General features: G+C 42.3%; 1 protein-coding gene across 5 annotated transcripts in view; it reads left to right on the top strand.

The window, feature by feature from the left end:
• The window catches only part of LOC121277368 (protein unc-13 homolog B-like), a 710,648-nt gene that overhangs the window by 368,897 nt on the left and 318,218 nt on the right, over positions 1-23,533 (top strand). For 4 of the 5 annotated variants that reach the window (XM_041186756.1, XM_041186790.1, XM_041186765.1 and 1 more), the window contains one exon: positions 19,421-19,544. In XM_041186756.1, coding sequence (XP_041042690.1) covers positions 19,421-19,544 — 124 coding nt within the window. Of the gene's footprint in view, positions 1-11,544; positions 11,593-19,420; positions 19,545-23,533 lie in introns of those variants that run through there. The other variant, XM_041186775.1, reaches the window with a different exon arrangement.

The raw sequence follows: 23,533 nt of genomic DNA, 5'->3' as shown, positions 1-23,533 counted from the left end.
CCCTTGACATTCAATGGCATTACCATCACTGAATCCCCCACTAACCTCATCCTGGGGGTTACCATTGACCAGAAACTGGACTAGCCATATAAATACTGTGGTTACAAAAACAGGTCAGAGGCTAGGAATCCTGTGGTGAGTAACTCAAACTCCCAACTCCCTAAAGCCTACCCACCATCTACAAGACACAAGTCAGAAGTATGATAGAATACTCTCCACTTGCCTGGATGAGTGCAGCTCCAACGACACTGAAGAAGTTTGACACCATCCAGGACAAAGCAGCCGCTTGATTGGCACCCCATCCACAAGCATTCACTCCCTCCACCACCAGCGCACAGTGGCAGCAGTGTGTACCATTTACAAGATGCACTGCAGGAACTCACCAAGCCTTCTTGGACAGCACCAAACCTATGACAGGTACCATCTAGAAGGACAAGGGCAGCAGATAGATGGGAACACCATTACATGGAAGTTTCCCTCCAAGCCACTCACCATCCTGACTTGGAACTTTTTTGTTGTTCCTTGTCACTGGGTCAAAATCCTGGAACTCCCTAACAGTGGGTGTAGCTAGACCTCATGGACTACAGTGATTCAAGAAGGCAGCTCACCACCACCTTCTCAAGGGCAATTAGGGGATGGGCAAGAAGTGCTAGCCTAGCCAGCGACGCCCACATCCCATGAATAAATTAAAACAACTGGCCTGTTGTTTCCTGCTTTCTGCCTCCTTTCCTTTTTTGAATAAAGGAGTGACATTCACTGTTTTCCAATCTAATGGAACCTTCCCTGAATCTCGGGAATTTTTGAAAATTAAAGCCATCATGTCAACTATCTCACTAGCCACTTCTTCTCAGACCCTAGGATGAAGTCCCTCAGGACCCAGGGATTTGTAAGCCTGTAGCTCCAACAATTTGCTCGGTACCACTTCCTTGGTAATTGTAAATGTCTTGAGTTCCTCCCTCCTTTCCATTTCTTGACTTACAGCTATTACAGATGTTTCATTTCTCCTGGGCTTCAGTTCCACTTCCCTGCCTGCTCCCCATAACCCTTGACTCCCTGAGACACCAAAAATCTGTTATCCCACACTTAACTATATTCAATGACGAAGTCTCAAAGAGGATGGAAGGATCAGATAAGTTGAGCGACAATGAAGCAAGGAGGGTACAGGTGGGGAAGATAGCTTGAAGTAGACGAGGTTTGGGTAATAGAGAACAGAGCGAGACCAGTAAGCAGGTGAAAAAGCAGCTAAAGCAAAAACGAAGCAACACCAGATGGAGTGTAAACGAGAGGCGGTAGCAGCAGGAGCAAGAACAAAGCAGACCAGTGGGGAGTGTAAAAGAGTGAGAACAGAGTGAGAACAACAGGGAAGTAAAAGAGGTAGGAGGTGCACATTCGAAAACGATCTTAGTATGATGTCAGAGAGAAGTAAGCAAGTGATTGGTTGGCAAGCATTTTTCCTCTTTTCTCTCTAAACTCTAAGCTGAGAAATTAAAATTTCAACTGGGCGACTATAACAGGAAGTATATGAGTAAGAGTAGAAGAACAGAGAAGGTCTCAAGGCATTAATTCACTGGGTTTACCTAATATGGGGGAGACATAAATATTGTATTAAATTTATAGTTCAATGAGTTAAACTGCTTAATCAAAATACAAATAACTGTTGAGTAATATTTTTCAACTTGAAACCCAATTAGTTAAATAAAACTCAGTAAGATGGCAGGGCAGGTGATATGTTACAGCTGTAGCATGTTGAAGCTGGTGGACACCTGTATGATCCACGGCAACCATATCTGCACTAAGTGTCTGCAGTTGAAGAGCCAGAGAACAAGCTTTGCACACTGAGGCATCAGGGATAAGGAAAATTACCTAGACAGTTTTCTCCAGGAAGTGGTCACACCCCTTAGGTATTCAGATTTGGTCTGAGGTCAGGGACAGGAGGGCTTGACTACAATTGAGGCAGGCATCGTGACCCAGAAGGTAGTAATGAAAGAATCTTAGACCTTCCACTTGTCCAACAGGTTCATTGTTCTTGCTTGTGTGGATGAGTGCTGGGACTGACCACAGCACTATGGTGTAGGGAACCATTCAAGTGGAGGGGAGTTAAAAGGAATGTAATTGTGGTAGTGAGATAGACACTGTCCTCTGCAGCCAAGAATGTGAGTCCCAAAGGCTGTGTTGCCTGCCCAGATCCAGGGTTAAGGACATGTCCTTGCAGCTGGAGAGGAACTTTGAGTGGGAGCGGAAGGATCCAGTTGTCATGATCCATGTGGGTACCCACGACACAGGTAGGCCTGTGAAAGAGGTTCTGCTAAGGGAGTATGAGCATCTAGGAGCTAAATTAAAGACAGAACTACAAATGTAATGATCTCTGGATTACTGTCCATAAATAGGATCGGAGAATTGAATGCTTGGCTCAGAGACTGATGTGGGTGAAGTGAGTTTTGATTCATGGGGCACTGGCACTAGTACTAGGGAAAGAGGAAGTTGTACCATTCGGACAGTCTTCACCTGAACTGCACTGGGACCAGTGCATTGATGAATCATATAACTAGGACTCTAGAAAGGGCTTTAAACTAAATAGTCCAGAGAGGGTTCGCGTGAGAGGATACTTGGAAAGTTAGAGAAAGGACAAGAAAATAATGCAATGTAGTGATACAGGTAATGATAACCATAGTGTGACAGGAAGGCACAAAGCATACAAACATAAGAATGCATTAGCAATAGGTCAGAGTGGGGAGAAATGGGTAAAAAGACAGTATTAGAAGCTCTTTATGTGGATGCTCACAGTATGTGTAATAAGATAGATGAATTAATAGCACAAATAGAAATAAATGAGTATGATATAGCCATTACAGAGATGTAGTTACAAGGTGACCAAGTCTGGGACCTGAATATTTAAAGTTATTTGACATTTCAGAAGGACAGGAAGAAAGAAAGATGAGTGGATAGCTCTAATCATATGAGATGAGATCAATACAAGCATGAGAAATGATCTTGGTTTGGAGGATTAAGCTCTAAAATCAGTTTGGGTGGAGGTATGAAATAGCAAAGGAAAGAAGTCACTAGTGGGAGTATTTATAGGCCCCATAGCAGTAATTATACAGTGGGACAGAGTATAAGACAATAAATAATGGGGGCTGGAAAGAAAGGTATTACAATAATCATGGACAATATTAATCTTCATATAGATTGGACAAATTAAAGGTAGCCTAGATGGTGAGTTCATAGACTGTATTCAGGACAGATTCTTAGAACAATAAATTCTAGAACCAACCAGGGAACAGGTTCTGTTGGACCTGTTAATGTGTAATGAGATAGGATTAATTAATGATCTCAGAGTAAGGGATCCTCTAGGCAAAGAGATCATAACATGGTAGATTTTTACATTGTTTTAGGGTGAGGAATGTGGGTCTAAAACCAGTGTCTTAAACTTAAATAATACAATTACAAGGGTATGAGTAACAGGGACAATATGTAAGATGGAAGAGAAGCAGTGACATATTTATGGAGATTATCCATAACTATCAACAAAGATATTTTCAATTGAGACAGAAAGACCCCAGAAGTGGCTAACTAAGAAAGTTAAGGATTGTATCACATTGAAAGGAAAGGCTTACAATGCTTTGAAGATTAATGATGCACCAAAAATTTGGAAAATTTTTAGAAACTGGCAAAGAATGGCTAAAAGATAATAGAGAAAAAAATTAGAAAAAGCTAGAAAGAAATATAAGACAGGTAGTAAAATCTTCTGCAAGTATATAAAACGGAAAAGATTAGCTAAAGTAGGTGTTGGTCCCTCAGGATGGTACTGGGGAATTAATAATGGGAAACAAGGGAATGGCAGAGACTTTGAACAAGCATTTTGTATCCGAATTCACGGTGGAAGACATAAAGAAGCATCCCAAGAATAATAGAAGAGGCAAAAGGGTGGGAAGAACTTAAAACAATCACAATCACTAGAGAAAAAGTACTGGGAAAACATAGGAACATAGGAGCAGTAATAGGCCATTTGGCCCCTCAAGCCTGCTCTGCCATTTAACTAGATCACGGCAAATCTTCTATCTCAATGCCATCTTCCCACAGTACCTCCATATCCCTTGATGTCATGGGCATCTAGAAATCTATTGACTTCTGTTTTGAACATACTAAATGACTGAATCTCCACAACCCTGTAGGGTAGAGGATTCCAAAGATTTACCACCCTCTGAAGAAATTCCTCCTGTCCACTGGTTCCACCTGCATCCCTGCAACCAGGGGAACCATCTTCCCTGCATCTCCCCTGTTGAGCCCTGTAAGAATTTTGTACACTTCAATGAAATCACCTCTCATTCTTCTAAATGCAAGGCCCAGACTCGTCAATTATTCCTTTGTAGGACAATCCCTGGGATTAAGCTGATGAACCTTCATTGCACTCCCTCCATGGCCAGTATAGCCTGCACACAGTACTTCAGGTACGGTCTCATCAGGGCATCATACAGTTGCAACAAGACTTACTTATTCCTAGACTCAAATCCCCTTGCAATAAAGACTAACCTACCATTTGCTTGTTGCACCTGCATATTTGCCTTCAGTGACTTATGAACAAGAACACCTAGGTAGCTTTGGACATCAACATTTCCCAATCTCTCCCCATTTAAGAAATACTCCGCATTTCTGTTTTTCCTACCAAAAATGGACAATTTCACATTTTTACTGTCCCATCACAGTGGGGGCAGGGCCATAAAATATGCCGTACCATTCAAAAGTTTGTTGACTTTGGGGGAAATGGTAAAATCCTGCCGGCGTAAAATTCCGTCCTATATTCCATCTGCCATGTTCTTGCCCAATTACTTAGTCTGTCTAAATCTCCTTGAAGCCTCTTTGCATCCTTCTCACAACTCACATTCCCACCATTTGTGTCGTCAGAAAACTTGGAAATATTACTTAACACCCCCACTAGGGCTATCTGTACCTTGCTTGTCCTGCTTTCTACCCTCAATGTCACCTATTAGCACATTCCTTAGATAATATCACCACCGTCAACACCTCTTTATCCTTTTGCCTATGACATCTTTTGGCTATCTCCACCTATCACTGGCGCTCTATCCAGCTCTACTTGTCTCACCTCCTCTTAAACCAGCTTTTATTTCATCTCTCTTCTATTTTTCCTTAGTTCTGTTGAAGAGTCATATGGACTCGAAACGTTAACTGTATTCCTCTTTGCAGATGCTGTCAGACCTGCTGAGTTTTTCCAGGTATGTTATTTTTGTTTCGGATTTCCAGCATCCACAGTTTTTTGCTTTTATCTTAGTGTTAATTGACTGCCACTTCTTCAAGGTAGGCATTCCTTGAAAAGACGTATTGCTCTTCTGTTCAACAGGATTTCCGTCTCTCTCTTTTGCCTTGTTCGCCTTCATTGCTTGCCATTTCTCTCCTGGTGTTTGACAAGATGTTTACTAAAACTCGCTTTTACAGCCATATTTCCTTCCTCAGTGACTGTCTCCGTCTCCAACTTACCCCATGTGGATTTCAACTGAAGTTCCATCCCTTACGTTTCGAACCCACCCAGGATTACAGGTATCTCCGGGACACACAATGCTCCCCGGACTGCTGTTCTCATCGCATCCTGAGATCCACACTCAGTGGCATGCGCTGCCATATGAACACACTCAACCTCTCCCTCCAGCAGCACCGACGCACCCTATTTCTAAGCTGCCCGTGCCCCAGTTTCATTTTATTCTTCGTCTCATCCGACGCCTCAACAAGAAACTTTGTCTCTTTCAGGTGCAAAGGAACGCAGGCTCCAACAACTCATCGACGCCAATGTCCATCCAGGACCCTCCACCCCTGCCCGTCCCTCTGTCCCCATCCTGTCTTCCAATCCCCGCTCCGGCCGTGTATTCACCATAACCCCTGACCTTCCCCTCTCTGATGCTAAACGTTCAGGGCTCAGCAAAGGACTCAGTTTCGTACCCTTACGCCCTCATCTCACTGAATTTTGGGCTCGGCACAATGCTGAACTCTTCTTCCGTGCTCACTTCTTTGGGCAGGAGTCCTCTTCCCAATCAACGGATCCTTTTACCCACCTCCAATATTCTCCCTCCACCTGAACCCCTCCCTCTGGATTCTTACCTTCTCATGATCTTTTCATTGAGAACTGTCGGCGTGACATCAGTCATTTCAATTTCTCTGCTCCTCTCACCCACTCTAACCTGTCTCTCTCTGAACTTGCTGCACTCCGTTCTCTCAGGCCCAACCCTGACATTGTCATCAAACCTGCTGAGTAGGGTGGTGCTGTTGTTATCTGGCGCGCTGACATCTACCTCGTAGAGGCTGAGTGTCAATTCGCAAACAATTCCTCCTGTGTCCCCCTGGACATGACCCCACCACTGAACATCAAGCCATTGTTTCCAGGACTGTTACTGACCTCATCTCCTCTGGAGACCTTCCTTCCACAGCTTCCAACCTCATAGTCTCCCAAACTCGGACTGCCCACTTCTACCTCCTACCCAAAATCCACAAACAGGACTGTCCCAGCAGACCGATCGTGTCAGCCTGTTCCTGTCCCACGGAACTCATTTCTTACTATCTTGACTCCCTTCTCTCTCCCCTTGTCCAGTCCCTTCCCACCTCCATCCGTGATTCCTCTGACACCCGACATCATATCAACAATTTCCAGTTGCCTGGCCCCAACCGCCTCCTCTTCACCTTGGAAGTCCAATCCCTCGACACCTCCATCCCCCACCAGGATGGCTTGAGAGCTTTTTGCTTCTTCCTCGAACAGAGGCCCGAACAATTCCCATCCACCACTACTCTCCTCCGTCTGGCTGAACTTGTTCTCTCACTGAACAATTTCTTCTTAAACTCCTCTCACTTCCTCCAAATAAAAGGTGTGGCTATGGGTACCTGAATGGACCCCAGTTATGCCTGTATCTTTATGGGGTACGTGAAACATTCCTTGTTCCAGTCCTACTCCGGCCCCCTCCCACAACTCTTTCTCCAGTACATCGATGATTGTTTAGGTGCTGCTTCATGCTCTCGTCTGGACCTGGAAACATTTCTTAATTTGCTCCCAATTTCCACCCTTCCATCATTTTCACATGGTCCATCTCTGACACTTCCCTTCCCTTCCTTGACCTCTCTGTCTCAATTTCTGGTGATAGACTGTCCACCAATATTCATTACAAGCCTACCGACTCCCACAGCTACCTCGATGGGACTCCATCCCATTCTCTCAGTCCTTTTGCCTCCGTTGCATCTGTTCTGATGATGCCACTTTCAAAAACAGTTCCTCTGACATGTCTTCCTTAACCGAGGTTTTCCACTGACAGTAGTTGACAGGGCCCTCAACCGTGTCCGGCCCATCTCCCACGCATCCGCTCTCACACCTTCCTCTCCCTCCCAGAACCCCTTGTCCTCACTTATCACCCCACCAGCCTCCACATTCAAAGGACCATCCTCCGCCATTTCCGCCAACTTCAGCATGATGCCACCACCAAACACATCTTCCCTTCACCTCCCCAGTGGCATTCTGCAGGGATCGTTCCCTCCGGGACACCCTGGTCCACTTCTCCATCACCCCTACATCTCAACCCCCTCCCACGGCACCTTCCCATGCAACCGCAGAGGGTGCAACACCTGCCCCTTCCCCTCTCCTCACTGTCCAAGGGCCCAAACACTCCTTTCAAGTGAAGCAGCATTTCACTTGCACTTCCCTCAATTTAGTCCACTGTATTCGCTGCTCCCAATGCGGTTTCCTCTACATTGGAGAGACCAAACGCAGACTGGGTGACCACTTTGTCGAACACCTTCAGTCTGTCCGCAAGCATGACCCAGACCTCCCTGTCGCTTGCCATTTTAACACTCCACCCTGCTCTCATGCTCACATGTCTGTCCTTGGCCTGCTACAATGTTCCAGTGAAGCTTAACGTAAACTGGAGGAACAGCACCTCAACTTCTGCTGAGTTTTTCCAGGCATTTTTATTTTTGTTTTGGAAATATTACATTTGGTCCCCACATCCAAGTCATTGATATATATTATGAAAGGCTGGGCCCCATACCCTGATCCTTGCAGCACCCCTGTAGACACAGCCTGCCATCCTGAGAATGATCCATTTATCCTACTCTATGTTTTCTGTCTGTTAACCAATCCTCAATCCATGCAAGTATATTTCCCCCAATCTCATGATCTCTAATTTGCTTACTAACCTCCTGTGCGGGACCTTATTGAGAGCCTTCTGATATTCCAAATGCACCATATTCACTGGCTATCCCTTGTCTATTCTGCTAGTAACATCCTCAAAAAACTCCAAAAGGTTTGTCATTATGATTTCCCTATCATAAATTCAATCTAACCATTATTTTCTAAATGCTCAGTTATCACATCCTTTGGAGAGAGATTCTAGCATTTTCCCTCTTACTGATGTCAGGCTAACAAGTCTGTTGTTTCCTGTTTTCTCTTTCCCTCCTTTCTGAAATAGTGGGGGCATATTTGCAACCTCCCATTCTCTGGACAGCCACCTCTTTCAACACTCTGGGATGTAGATCATATAGTTCAGGGAATTAATCAATTTTCAATCCCATTAATTTCTCCAGCACTACTGTTTTTACTTATACTAATTTCTTTCAGATTCACAATCATAGTCCCTTGGCTGCCCAATATTTCAGGGAGGTTTCTTGTAGCTTCATCCAAGACGACAGACACAAAGTATTTTGTTTTTGTTTAAACAAAGTTTAGTTTCTCTGCCATTTAATGGGACTGAAGGCTGATGAGATGACCTGCAGCCTAGGGTCTTAAAAGAATGGGGTAGAGATAATGGATGCATTGGTTATAATCTTCCAAAATTTTCTTTAATTCTGTAAAACTCCCAGTGGGTTAGAAAACTACAAAAGTAACAACTATATTTAAGAAAGGAGGGAGACAGAAAACAGGAAAATGGCCAGTTAGCCTAACATTCATTGGAAAAATGTTAGAATCCACTATTAAAGAATTAGTAGCAGGACATTTAGAAAATCACATCCCAATCAGGCAGTGTCAACCTGATTTTGTGAAAGGGAAATTGTTTGGCAAATTTATTAAAAGTTCTTTGAGGATGTAACAAGCAGGGTGAATAAAGCAGAACCAGTGGATATAGTGTATTTGGATTTCCAAAAGACGTTCAGTAAGGTACCACATAAAAGATAAGAGCTCGGGGTATTGGGGGTAATATATTAGCATGGGCAGAGGATTGGCTAACTAACATGAAACAGGGTTAGGGCAAATAGGTCATTTTCAACTTGGCAAATAGTAATGAGTTGAGTGCCACATAGATCAGTGCTGGGACCTTGGTCATTTACCATCTATACTATATTAATGACTTGCATGAGGGGACGAACTGTATTATAGCCAAATTTGATGATGGGACTAGAATAGGTGGGAAAGAAAGTTGTGAGGATGATACAAAGAGTCTGCAAAGGGATTTAGGTAAGTTTATAGAGTGGGGAAAAAAAACTTGGCAGATAGAGCATAATGTGGGAAAATGTGAGGTTGCCCACTTTCGCAGGAAGAATGGAGAAGCAGATTATTATTTAAAATGAGAGAGACTAAAATATGCTGTGGTACAGATGGATCTGGGTGTCTTCGGAAATGAATCATAAAAAGTGAGCATGCAGGTACAGAAAGTAATTGGGAAGGCAAATGGAGTTTTGGCCTTTATTGCAAGGTGTGTAAAATAGGGTCATCTTGCTAATAGGGCATTGGTGAGTCCACAGTAGTGCGTAGAGTAGTGCACAGCTTTGGCCTGCTTACTTAGGGAGCGATATAATTACATTGGAAGTAGTTCAGAGAAGGTTCACTTGGCTGATTTCTGGAATGAAGGGGTTGTCTTCATGGAAAGGTTGAGCAAGTTGGGACTATACTCATTGGAGTTAAGAGGAATGACAGGTGATCTTATTGAAACATATATGATCTTGATGGGGCTTCATAGATGTTGAGAGGATGTTTCCCCTTGTGGAGGAATCTAGAACTAGGGGGCACAGTTTAAAAATATTCTCACAATGGGAAGGAGAGGTGAGATCCAGTGGCTTCGGGGGTGGGGGGGGTTGGGGGGGGTGGTCTACCTTTCTGACTGTTATGACCGATGCAGTTGGTAAAGCGGAGTTATTTTAAAAATCCCAGAGGGAAAGTTTAAACAACTGTCATAACCAATAATCTTAAGTGTTATCAAAAACAAAAAATGCTGGAAAAACTCAGCAGGTCTGACAGCATCTGTGGAGAGAAAGACAGTTAATGTTTCGAGTCTGTCTAACTCCTCTTCAGAGCACAGTGTCAGATTTCCAGCATCCTTTATTTTAAGTGTTATGTTTGAGATGCGACTCTAAACTCAGGAATTAGACCATTAGTTTTTGAGGTTTTACATTAAACTAAATGAAACATTTTATTAATTTACACAGGTTAAAATATATGTACACATGGCTACAAATTACTACTATCATAACTTTTAAATTCCCAAACTAATCTCCATTAAGGCAACAGCAACCCATAGACATAACCGAACACCAGGCAGAGCACTTTCACCTTACAAATTCAAATTGAGGTTCCTTTCAATGTGGAGCCAGTTGGAGGCTTACAGCTGCCTTTTGACCTTATATTGCCTCTGCCTGCGCACACGAAAACTATTGAAGTTATACCTACCAGTCCCATTGAATGTTAATTCTCATTGTATCAACAACCTCTTTGAACTTCACCTTTTAACAATGAAACCCCTTTCATAATACCAGTTTTATTAGTAATATAAACATATTGCTTGGTAGCTGTTAGAAAGGCGTCAAGTTTTCACCCCACTTCTTGAATGCTCTGTTCAAAAAATGCAAATGCACGCTATCTCTCTTACATATCAAAACTAGTACATATCAAAGCACCCAGACAAGCTGGCTTTAATCCAACTAAGATATACCCACAGACTAACCTCTATTTTAAAAGAAAAATATTTTCCAAAATATTATATACATTAGTAACTTCATGACACCGACACAGTGCTGCTTAGACATTAGATCTAACTGAAAATGGTATAAACCGTATTACTTGCGATCTTCTTTAAAACTGGTAAAGAAATAAATAAAATGCCAATGTTTATTTAATTTAAAATTAAAATATTATCTTACCATTGTATAGCTCCTCCAGACAGAAAATTAGCATTCATTTATTATTTGCTAGGGCATCTGTTCAGAGACTCTCCAACCCTATTAGGTCAGACTTGAAGCCATACACAATGGGATCTGCTTAATTACGGCATTTAACACTAAGTGGCTACTCATTATTGGGTGATCCCACAGCAGAATCAGTTTATATGCTGTTTGGACCATTCTCATACAATTGCCAGAGATCAAAAATGGGTCGTTTTCAAAGACTTGTATATATCGCAGTAATTTGACTTTAAATTATGTCTTAGTTTAGATCACAGCAGGCTGACCAATACTGACCTCCATATAGATGTTGACTGATGATGGAGTTGAGCACATTACTACCTTCAGCGCTCCTTTCTGCAGCTCATATAGGGGAGAGGCAATGATAATCTCAACCAAGACAAATTGTACATTTTTCTAAATGAGCTATCTCAGCTCTGTGGTGTGCCACAGGTAGGTCTTTGGTGAAGCTCTGATTCAGCACATCAGTTGATAGATAAACCGTGCAGGCGATGAGGAGGAAGTTTGTTGAAAGAAGTGTTAACTTGAACAGTGAATATCTCAAGGCTATTTGACCGTCAGGACCACTAAAGTTATGCTTAGAAACATAGAAAGTAGAAGTAGGCCATTCAGCCCTTCGATCCTGCTCCACCATTCATTATGATCATGGCTAATCATCCAAATCAATAGCCTGCTCCCGCTTTCTAACCATATCCGTTGATCCCTTTCGCCCCAAGAGCTATATCTAACGCCTTCTCGAAAACATACAATGTTTTGGTCTCAACTACTTTCTGTGGTAGCAAATTCCACAGGCTCACCACTATCTGGGTGAAGAAATTTCTCCTCATCTCAGTCCTAAATGGTCTACCCCATATCCTCAGACTGTGACCCCTGGTTCTCGACGCCCCCCCACCATCGGGAACATCCTTCCTGTATCTACCCTGTCTAGTCCTGTTAGAATTTTATAGGTTTCTATGAGATCTCCCCTTATTCTTCTGAATTCCAGTGAATATAATCCAAACCGAATCTCTCCTCATATGTCAGTCTCGCCATCCCAGGAATCAGTCTGATAAACCTTCGCTGCACTCCCTTGAGAGCAAGTATATTCTTCCTCAGAGGAGACCAAAATTGCACACAATATTCCAGGTGTGGTCTCACCCATGTCCTGTATAATTGCAACAAGACATCCCTGCTCCTATGCTCAAATCCCCTCACTATGAAGGTTAACAAACCATTTGCCTTCTTTACCACCTGCTGCACTTGCATGCTTACCTTCAGTGACTGGTGTACAAGGACACCCAGATGTCATTGCACATTCCCCTCTCTCAATTTATAGTCATTCAGATAATAATCTGCCTTCCTGTTTTTGCTACCAAAGTGGATAACCTCACATTTATCCACATTATACTGCATCTGCCATGCATTTGCCCACTCACTCAGCTTTCCAAATCACACTGAAGCATCACTGCATCCTCCTGACAGCTCACCCTCCCACCCAGCTTTGTGTCATCTGCAAATTTGGAGATATTACATTTAATTCGCTCGTCTAAATCATTCATATATGTTGTGAATAGCTGGGGTCCCAGCACCGATCCCTGCGGTACCCCACTAGTCACTGCCTGCCATTCGCAAAAAAGACCCGTCTGTTCCTACTCTTTGTTTCCTCTCTGCAACCAGTTTTCTATCCATGTCAGCACATTACCCTCAATCCCATGCGCTTTAATTTTACACGCTAATCTCTTGTGTGGGACCTTGTCGAAAGCTTTCTGAAAGTCCAAATAAGCTACATCCATTGGCTCCCCATCATCAACTCTACTAGTTACATTCTCAAAAAATTCCAGTAGATTTGTCAAGCATGATTTCCCTTTCGCAAATCCTTGCTGACTCTGTCTGATTCTGCCATGTGCTCAGCTATTAAATCTTTTATAACGGACTCGAGAATTTTCCCCACTACCAACTTCAGGCTGACTGGTCTATAATTCCCTGTTTTCCCTCTGCCTCCCTTTTTAAGTAGTGGGGTAACATTAGCTACCCTCCAATCTGTAGGAACTGTCTATAGAATCTCGGAAGATGACCACCAATGCATTCACTATTTCTAAGGCCACTTCCTTAAGTACTCTGGGATGTAGATTATCAGGCCCTGGAGATTGATTCTGTCTGCATCCAAATGGCAGGTATAAATATTTTTTCCCCTTAGCTCAGAAAAGTGGTTGATTCCAATCGTAATCCAGTCACAAACCATTATATCAACATTAAAACAGGCACAGATTTTTCCTTCGGGACACTGAAATTACCACAGAAGTTTTTCCCTACGAGGGACACTAACGATCTGGAAGATATACATTTTTCCCTTTTCCTAGCCTGAGGCTAGAAATTTAAGTGTTTAGAGGAAAGGCAGGGAGATGGGGTTAAATGATACCCCTTTCAGAGCATTGGCATAGGCACAATGAACCAAATAGCTTCCTTTGGAGCTGTGAAACTCTATGCTTCTACGGTACCGTTCTTAGGATATTGGAATGTGTATCTGACCTTGTGCTCAAACTGCATACAAATTGTAGACTATTTATACTTTCAAGAGGCATGTCTTTGTTAGTACAGTACACTTCACATTGTGCAACATGTTACTTAATTTGTATCTTAATTGTATTTTAAAAATTGCATCGCATAACATTGAGTGCAGGTGAAGCTAAACTTAAGTTATTTGTCCTGTCTCATACCTACCTGGAGGATTGAAACATATGCTCGTTAGACTGCAACTGGAGTAGTGTGTACAGTTCTGGTCACCACACTATAGGAAGGATGTGATTGCACTGGAGAGGGTGCAAAGGTGATGCACCAGAATGTTGCCTGGGCTGGAGCATTTCAGCTATGAAGAGAGACTGGATAGGCTAGAGTTGTTTTCCTTAGAGCGGAGAAGGCTGGGGAGGACCTGATGGAGGCATACAAAATTATGAGGGGCATAGATAGGGTGGATAGGGAGAAATGTTTCCCCTTAGCGGAAGTGTCAATAACCAAGGGGTATAGATTTAAGGTAAGGGGCAGGAGGTTTAGAAGGGATTTGAGGAATTTTTTTTTCACACCGAGTGTGGGCAGAATTTGGAACACACTGCCTGAGAGGGTGGTAGAGGCAGGGGATCCTCACAACATGTAAGTGTTTAGATAAGCACTTGAAATGCCATAGCGTACAGGGCTATGGTCCAAGTGCTGGAAAATGGGATTAGAATAGATAGGTGCTTGATGGCTGGCATGGACACAATGGGCTGAAGGGCCTGTTTCTATGCCGTATAACTTTATGACTCTATACGAACATATGAATTAAAAGTAGGAGTAGGCCGTTCTCTTTGACTGAGTCTTTTTGAGCTTTTGTCTACAACTGTGAGCTTTTCGTGCTCTGCTCGGTCATCTGTGTGAGATTCCGTGGCTCTTGGGCTTTTTTTACTGTGGATCTGAATCCATGTCCATCTATTGCTCTCACCTCTGTCTTACCCAATCACCTGTCTGCTATTGCCTACCTTTCGCTGTCTCTAATAATGGGTATAGTTTGGTTCTGTTTAGGATTTTACTGTTACTTTCACTGACCAGCACTAAATGAGGTTCCTGCTGTTGCCCATCCCTTAGACATGTGCTGCTGACTTACCAGCTTTATCTTCCCACAGTATCTTTCTTAGTCACGAATTGTTCTTCCTGCTCTATAGTCCATTTCTCTTCCATTTCTGAGCTTATATTGACCAACAAATTCTGCACCATTTTTATTCCTGTAATTCTGGACTTTCTGAAAAGTTAACTCTGTTTCTCTTTCCACAGATGCTGCCTGAGCTGCTGAGTATTCCTAGAATTTTCTCTTTTAATTCCAAATTTCAGCATCTGCAGATGGGGAGTCCTTCCCCCCGCCCAGCACAGGAAGCGCATAGCCGGTGGGGCCCTCACGCCCACCAAGGGCAAAATTTGGCTTTTGGTGTGAGTAAACACATGGGCAGCAGAGTTTTAGATGACCTCAGGAGTACAGGGAGGTTGAATGAGGGAGGCTGGCCAGGAGTGTGTTAGGATAGTTAAGTCTAGAGGTGACAAAAGAATGGATGAGAGTTTCAGCAACAGATGAGCTGAGGCTTGGGTGGAGCCAGGTGATGTCTTTGTGGTTGAGAGCTTATATTGGGGGTAAAATGTTTTGTCACGGCTGTGATCAGTCTGTTTCAGCCTCCGACAGCTCCCAGGGACAGTGATGGAATCAATGGATTAGGAGTGGAGATTGCAGCAGGGAGGGGATTTCTGCTTCTTCAGTTCTGGACTCAGGACAGTATGTGACTTGGAAGGTCCATCACATCCAAGCTCCCCTCCAAGTGGTGGAGATTGAGGGTTTTGGTGGTCTTGTGAAAGTACTGATTGAGTTGTAGATATCTAAAATCTCTCTCCCTGCCTCTCCTACCTCCGTTTCCCTCCTCCTACCTCTCTTCCTCCCACCCCCTCCTCTCTCACTCATTTTATCTCTCCATTGCCTCTCCCATTCTCTCTCCTTTCTAGAGACAAGAGTCTTGTGTAGGCCCATACCGGGTGGCAGGTTCTCTTCCCTGAAGGATTCAGCCCCTCGAGCCAGCTCCATCACTGGATAAGATCATGGCTGATCTGATTGTGGCCTCCATCTTGTCAATCGCTATACCCTTTGACTCCTTTCTTGGCTGTTATCAGATGATGTGTGTCAGGCAGACCAAATCCACAAAGGAGACTTGGCCACGCTTTCACAACAGGGCTGTGATTGCTGTTGTCGTTTCTGGTGCTTAGGTCAATGCCGGGTGGTCTGTCTGGTTTCATTGCTTTATTGTGTCTTTGTTGTGGCTTGTTACAACTGACATTTCAGAGGGAATTTAAGAGTCAACTACATTGCTGTGGGTCTGGAATCACATGTAGGCCAGACCAGGTAAGTGCAACAGATTTCCTTCCCTAAAGGACATTAGTGAACCAAGTGGCTTTTTACAACAATCGACAATGGTTTCATGGTAATCATTGGACTTTTAATTTTAGATTTTTATTGAATTCAAATTCACCAGGGATTCGAACCTCGGTTTCCAGAGCATTACCCTCGGTCTCTGGATTACTAGTCCTGCAATGATACCATTATGTCATCACCTCCCCTGTGTCCCATAGTTCTAGTCTCTCCCATAAAGGGAAGCATCCTTTCAGCATCCATCCTGTCAAATCCCTTCAGGATTTTATATGTTTCAATAAGATCACCTCTCAATCTTCTAAACTCCAATGGATAAAGGCCCAGCCTGTCCCACCTTTCCTCAAGAAGTAACTCCCCTCCATCACAGGTATTAGTCAAGTGAGCCTTGACTGCACTTTTCCAAGTGCAATTATATCCTTTCTTAAATAAGGAGACCAAAACTGTACTTTGTACTCCGATGTGTTCTCACCAATTGTACAATTAGAGCAAAACTACTTTTACATTCCATTCTTTCAATAAATGACAATGTTCCTTTGCCTTCCTAATCACTTGCTCTACCTGCTTACTAACTTTTTGTGATTCATGTACCTAGATATCCAGATCCCTCTGTAGCACAGCATTCCATAATTGCTTTCCATTGAAAAAATTGTTGCTTTTTTATTCTCCTGCCAAAGTGGACAAGTTCTCATTTTCCCACAATATACTCCATCTGCCAAATTTTTGCTCACTCTCTTAACCTTTCTTTATCCTTTTGCAGGCTCCTCATGTTCTCTTCACAACTTACTCTCCTACCTTTCTTTGTGTCAACAGCAAATTTAGCAACCGTACATTCAGTCCCTTCATCGGAGTCATTGATATAGATTGTAAATAGTTGAGGCCACAGCACTGATCCCTTGCCAACCAAAAGTGACCTATTTATCCCTACTCTCTGTTTCCTGTAAACCAATGAATCCTCTGTCCTTCTAATATGTTACCCCTCATACCATGAGCTCTTACTTTGTACAGCAACTTTTGATGTTGCACATTTTCAAATGCCTTTTGGAAATTCAAGTGCACCACATTTACAGATTCCCCTTTATCTATGTTGCTTGTTACTTCCTTAAAGAACTCTAATAAATTAGTCAAACTCATTTTCCTTTTCACAAAACCATGTTAACTCTGCCGGATTGCATTAAGATTTTCCAAGTATCTTGCTGTAGCATCCTTAATAATAGATTCTAGTATTTTCCCAATGATAAATGTGAGGCTAACAGGCCATGGTTTCCTGCTTTCTGTTTCCTTTCTTTCTTGAATAGAGGAGTTAGATACAATATTTCCAATCTGATGGGACCTTTCCAGAATCTAGGGAATTTTGGAAAATGAAAACCGACTATACATCTACTCTCTCAGCAGCCACTTCCTTTAAGGTGTTAAATTGGCATTTACTTGATATTTCTGGAATGACTGTAACTGGAATCCATCCAGCTTGCAACTAATATTTGGAGTAGCAAGTGACATATTTTGTATTTTTCACAAGTTAAATGAGGAAGATTATCATAGATGTACTTTATCTGCAACACCTTGTTTTTTTTAATTCATTCACGGGATGTGGGCTTCACTGGCTAGGCCAGCATTTATTGCCCACCACTAGCTGCCCTTGAGAAGGTGGTGGTGAGCTGCCTTCTTGAACCACTGCAGTCCATGTTGCGTAGGTACACCCCCTGTGATGTTAGGAAGAGAGTTCCAGGATTTTGACCCAGCGACAGTGAAGGAATAGCAATATATTTCCAAGTCAGGATGGTGAGTGACTTGGAGGAGAACGTCTAGATGGTGGTCTTCCCATCTATCTGCTGCTCTTGTCCTTCTAGATGGTCATGGTTGCGGGCTTGGAAGGTGTTGTCTAAGGAGCCTTGGTGAATTCCTGGACCCCAGAACATAGTTTTAAAAAAATCTTAATTTTATTTATCTCCAGTATTAAATAAAGTCATTACCACAATGAGGACACTTCTGACTTCATTGGCTGTAAGATGTTTTGGGAAATCTGGTGGTCGTGGAAGGGGCTATATAACTGCAAGTCTTTCTTTTAGAATTGAGTGCACTTCCTAAATGGTTGTTGCCATATTCTGTCAACTGGTGCAAATCTGTAAGGTTTTCTTTTGGATGCTTTTCCTCTGCAGGATAAATTACTGCAATCTACGCATTTCTTTTCAGAAAAAGCATTTAATATGTGACAAAGCCCAAGAGTGTGCATTTAGATCAATACTGCTTAGTTGTTTTATTTCCTTGTAGCATATTTGATGTATTTTTGCACAGCCCAACCATCAAAGCTTCTTATTTCTAAAGGCGATCATCAATAATATTGGTGCTCGAGCTGTATTAATTGCAGTTTAAAATCAGTGATGACAGTCACATAATCTTTTTAATAGTGATAAATACCTTTTTAGTTTCTATTTTGATTTGTTTTGCGTTGTCGGTCTATTGGAAATAGCTCTCAAATCTCTTAAGTGAAGATTCACTTGATTGCCTTTATTGATTAATAAATGGAAAACGCATGATTTTAGGTTAAATTACAATTTTAAATGAAAGGTACAAGTAGAGTAAGGGGAGTGGATGGAGTATAGTACTGCACTTTCATCTCCATGACCTGAGTTTGAAACCAATACAGACTGAAGGGAAAAATGTCTCCTCCTTTTAAGCATACCTACTAAAATTTTCGGTGTTCACAACCTCTTAATGCATGCTGTTTACAACACAAAATTAGCAGTTGCAGAGCCTGCAGGGATCAAGTAGAACATTGAAATGTTCTCATGTGAATGCAGGAGGGGAACAGCCTTCTGAGGCTGAGAACAAGGGCCATTATTTTGGGAGAGTAGAGCCAGATTCTCTCTGCAGTTGTTTGTGTTTTACTTGAGTTGGATGCCATTAATGCTGACACTTGAAGTCAAAGCAAGTAACTGGATCATAGCCTAGAAGTGCCATTCTCCATAATTATCGAGAAAAGCGCTTAGCAAAAATCATTTTGTGTAGGTCAGATGTCAGAGGTTTATATCAAAAAATAATGATTTGATTTTAATACTGTTATTAGCCACTGAATGTGTTGCATATAATTCTACATGGGATGTAACCTTGCACTTTAGCTGTGGTAGATTGGTCATTCATTAAATAGCCCATTGTATTAATCGATAGGAAAATCAGACAAGGGTCAACTATTGCCTGCCTTATGCCTCTGCCAAAGCTGAGAGTTCTGTGTCTGAATCCAGAAGCTGTATTTAAATATTATACAACTTCACTGTGTATTAGCCTATTTTATAATTCTCTAGCTTGTTTTGTTCTTTTAACTTTTTGAAGTTTATGTTTTGACAGGAAGGGCCAGGGGATTGGTCAACACTAGATGCAGAAGTTTTGATGAAGGAGGATGAGATATGTGGAACCAAAAGTCCAACACCACATAAAATCCTGTTAGACACCCGTTTTGAATTGCCTTTTGGTAAGTACCTTTGAACCACATTTGGATGGAGGGGGACAAATTGTTTAGAGTATAGTTGAAAACTGAATCAGCTCCATACCATAGTGAGCTTAAAAAATGCTGAAATCTGAAATTACAAACAGAAATTATTGGAAATATTTTTTCTCCAGCATCATTTCCGGCACATTAAAATTTGTTTATGCAATGAATTCATTGGTTGCCCCTTTCTGAATAATTTATACATCTGAACTCGTACCTTTCTTCTGTTGTTTTCTTCATGCCACTTCTGTGTTATCCTTTTGTCTCTGCCAGTTTAGTTTGCGCAGAGGCTTGAGCATTAAATTGAATTAAATTGTAAAGCAAAATGCTACAGATGCTGGAACTCTAATTAAAAACAGAAAATGCTGGAAATGCTCAGCTTCTTTTCTGTAGATGCTGAGTATTTTCAGTGTTGGCTTGCATTGAACATTGTCCATATACAGTGCCTTTTGTCAATAGCTAGCTAGACCATATAACTATATCGTGATGATTTTAGTCTTTTGTTACAAATCTTATAATGAATAAAAGATAGATTACAATGCCTGAATCTGTATTTATGAAATGAATGGATATAAAGCTTACAAAAGAAAGTAAGCAAGTTAGTACGGCTGCACTGTTGTTAACTTTGGCCTAAATCTTCCGATATGTGGGAAGACCTCTGACTCAACTTAGGTCACTGATGCACCTCGGGACCCTGAGGAAGTCCTGACGTGTGCATATTCATGGTACTTTGGTGGGAAGTTTAAAGTTCCATTTGCTGGTTTTGTCCTGTCCAGACTGCTGTGATTCCAATGACAATGGGATCAGGTGGCCAGAACCATGGAGACTTGGATTGTTTGCACTGGTTTTTACATGAATTTACTTAGAGCTTTTCGTAGCGGGTTTAAAAACCAATGAAGGTCTAAGTAAATGAGAACATAACATATGAAATGGGAGCAGGAGTAGGCCACTCGGCCCCTCAAGCCTGCCCCACCATTCAATAAGATCATGGCTGATCTGCCCCAGGCCTCAGTTCCTCATAGCCCTCAACTTCCCGATATTTAAAAAATCTACCTACCTCCCCTTTAAATGCTTTCAGTGATCTAGCCTCCACAACTCTCTGCGGTGGAGAATTCCAGACTTTCATTATGCTCTGAGAGAAGAAATTCCTTTGCATCTCAGTTTTAAATGAGTGCCCCTTATTCTGTAACAATGCTCCCTAAGGTTCTCTCACTCGTGGAAACATCTTCTCAACACCTATCCTGTCAAGCCCCCCCCAGAATCTTTTGCATTTAAATAAGATCACTCTTCATTCTTCTAAACTCTAATGAATAAAGGCCTAACCTGTTTAGCTGTTCTTGATAAGTCAACCCCTTCATCCCAGGAATCAGTCTAGTGAATCTCTTTCTTAAATACAGAGGACCAAAACTGTACACAGTACTCTAGGTGCAGCCTCACCAACACTCTGTACAGTTATAACAAGACTTCCCTCTTTTTAAACTTCAACCCACTAGCAATATAGGCCAAAATTCCATTTGCCACCTTAATTACTTGCTGCAGTTGCATGCTAACTTTTTGTGTTGCATGCACAAGAACACCCAGATCCCTCTGTGCTGCACTTTTTTGGAGTCTCTCTTCATTTAAATAATAGTCTGCCTTTTGATTCTTCCTACCAAAGTGCATGACCTCACACTTTCCTGCATTAAACTCCATCTGTCAAATTTTTGCCCATTCTATCAACCTATATGTATCCCCTTGCAGATTCCTCATGTCCTCATCACAACATGCCCTCCCACCTATTTTTGTATTGTCTGCAAATTTGGACACTGTACACTCTGCCCCCTCCTCCAAGTCATTAATATAGATGTAAATAATTGAGGCCCTAGGACTGACACTTGTGACACTCCACTAGTTACGTCTTTCCAACCTGAAAAAAACCCATTAATCCTGACTGTCTTCTGTGTGTTAGCCAATCCTTGATCTAGGCTAATACATTGCCCTCAATATCGTGAGCTCCTATCCTGTGAAATAACCTTTTATGTGGCGCCTTATCGAATGCCTTCTGGAAATCCAAATACACTACATCTACCAGTTCCACTATATCAATTCTGTTTGTCATATCCTCAATGAACTTTAGAAAATTTGTCAAACATGATTTGCCTTTCACAAAACCATGTTGACTCTGTTTGATTGCGTTAAGCTTTTGTACATGCCCAGCTATTTCTTCCTTAATAATGCACTCTAGCATTTTCCCAATTACAGATGTTAGGCTGACTGGCCGATAGTTTCCTGCGTTTTGTCTCCTTCCATTCTTGGACAGGATCATCACATTAGTGGTTTCCCAATCCACTGGGACCCTCATGGAATCCAGTGAGGTCTGTAATATTTCGACCAATGCCTCCACTATCTCTGCAGCCACTTCCTTTAAAACCCTTGGATGCATTCAGGTCTTGGCGACTTTTCTGCCTTTAGTCCCAGTAGTTTGCCAAATATTTTTGTCCCTCGCGATAGAGACTGTTACAAGATCTTTCCTTCTATTTGCTCCTTGCTTATCTGATATCTTTTGGATGTCTATAGTCCTCCACCATGAAGACCAATGCAAAATATTGGTTTAAATTTTCTGCCATTTCCCTGTTCCCTATTATCAATTCTCCAGTCACATCCTCCAAGAGTCCTACGCTCACTTTAGTTACTCTCTTTTATGTACCCGTAGAAGCTCTTGATGTTTGCTGTTATATTTCTTGACAGTTTACTTTCATAATCAATTTTCTCCCTCTTTATTAGCTTTTTAGTCATCCGCTGCTGGTTCCTAAAAAAATTCCCAATCCTGTGGTCTACCACTTGTTTTCACCGCTTTGTATACCTTAGTTTTTGATTGGATACTCTCCTTAACCACCTTTGTTAACCACGGTGGCTCATCCTTCTCATTGAGTCCTTCTTTTTGACGGGGATAAATTTTTGCTGAACATTATGAAATAGCTGCTTAAATGTCTGCCACTGCTCATCCACTGACATTCCCCTTAGTCTATTTTCCTAGCATGCTTTAGACAACTCTTTCTTAATACCTCTGTAATTGCCCTTATTTAAGTTGAGGACATTAGTTTGAGACCCGAGTTGCTCGCCCTGAAACTAAATTTGAAATTCTACCACGTTGTGATCGCTACTCCTTAGTGGATCCTTAACTACGATATCTCTTATCAGTCCCACCTCATTACACATTACTAGATCTAAAATAGCTTGTTCCTGAGTAGGGTCTGCAACGTATTGCCCTAAGAAACAATCCCCAATTCTACAAATTCGTCTTCCTATGTTACCCCTACCAATCTGAGTTGACCAGTCAACATGCAGATTAACATCACCCATGACAATTGTAGTGCCCTTCTTACACACCTCCATTATTTCCCAATTTATACTTTGTCCTACAGTAAGGCAACTTTTTCGGGGGCCTATAGATGACTCCCACCTGTGACTTTTTCCCCTTGCTATTCCTTATTTCCACCCAAACTGATGCCACTGATTCCACCACCGATGCACAGTTGCAGCAGTGTGTACCATCTACAAGATGCATTGCAGGAATTCACCAAGGCTCCTTCGACAACACCTTCCAAACCCACGACCTCTACAATCCAGAAAGACAAGGGCAGCAGCTAGATGGGAACACCACCACCTGGAAATCCCCCTCCAAGTCACTCACCATCCTGACTTGGAAATATATTGCCATTCCTTCACTGTCGCTGGGTCAAATTCCTGGAACTCACTCCCTAACAGCACTGTGGGTGTACCTACACTGCATGCACTGCAGCAGTTCAAGAAGGCAGCTCACCGCCACCTTCTCAAGGGCAATTAGGAATGGGCAATAAATACCAGCCCAGCCAGCAAAGCCCACATCCCATGAATGAGTACAAAGTATATAATGATTTTGGGACTGGGAGCCCATTTAATTTGGTAAGGGAGGGGGTGAGAGATGTGTGGGACCCTGTGCAAGAGTTGAC

Source organism: Carcharodon carcharias, chromosome 1, assembly GCF_017639515.1.
Source record: "Carcharodon carcharias isolate sCarCar2 chromosome 1, sCarCar2.pri, whole genome shotgun sequence".
NCBI lineage: Eukaryota > Metazoa > Chordata > Chondrichthyes > Lamniformes > Lamnidae > Carcharodon > Carcharodon carcharias.
This window is presented reverse-complemented; position numbering and strand designations above follow the sequence as displayed.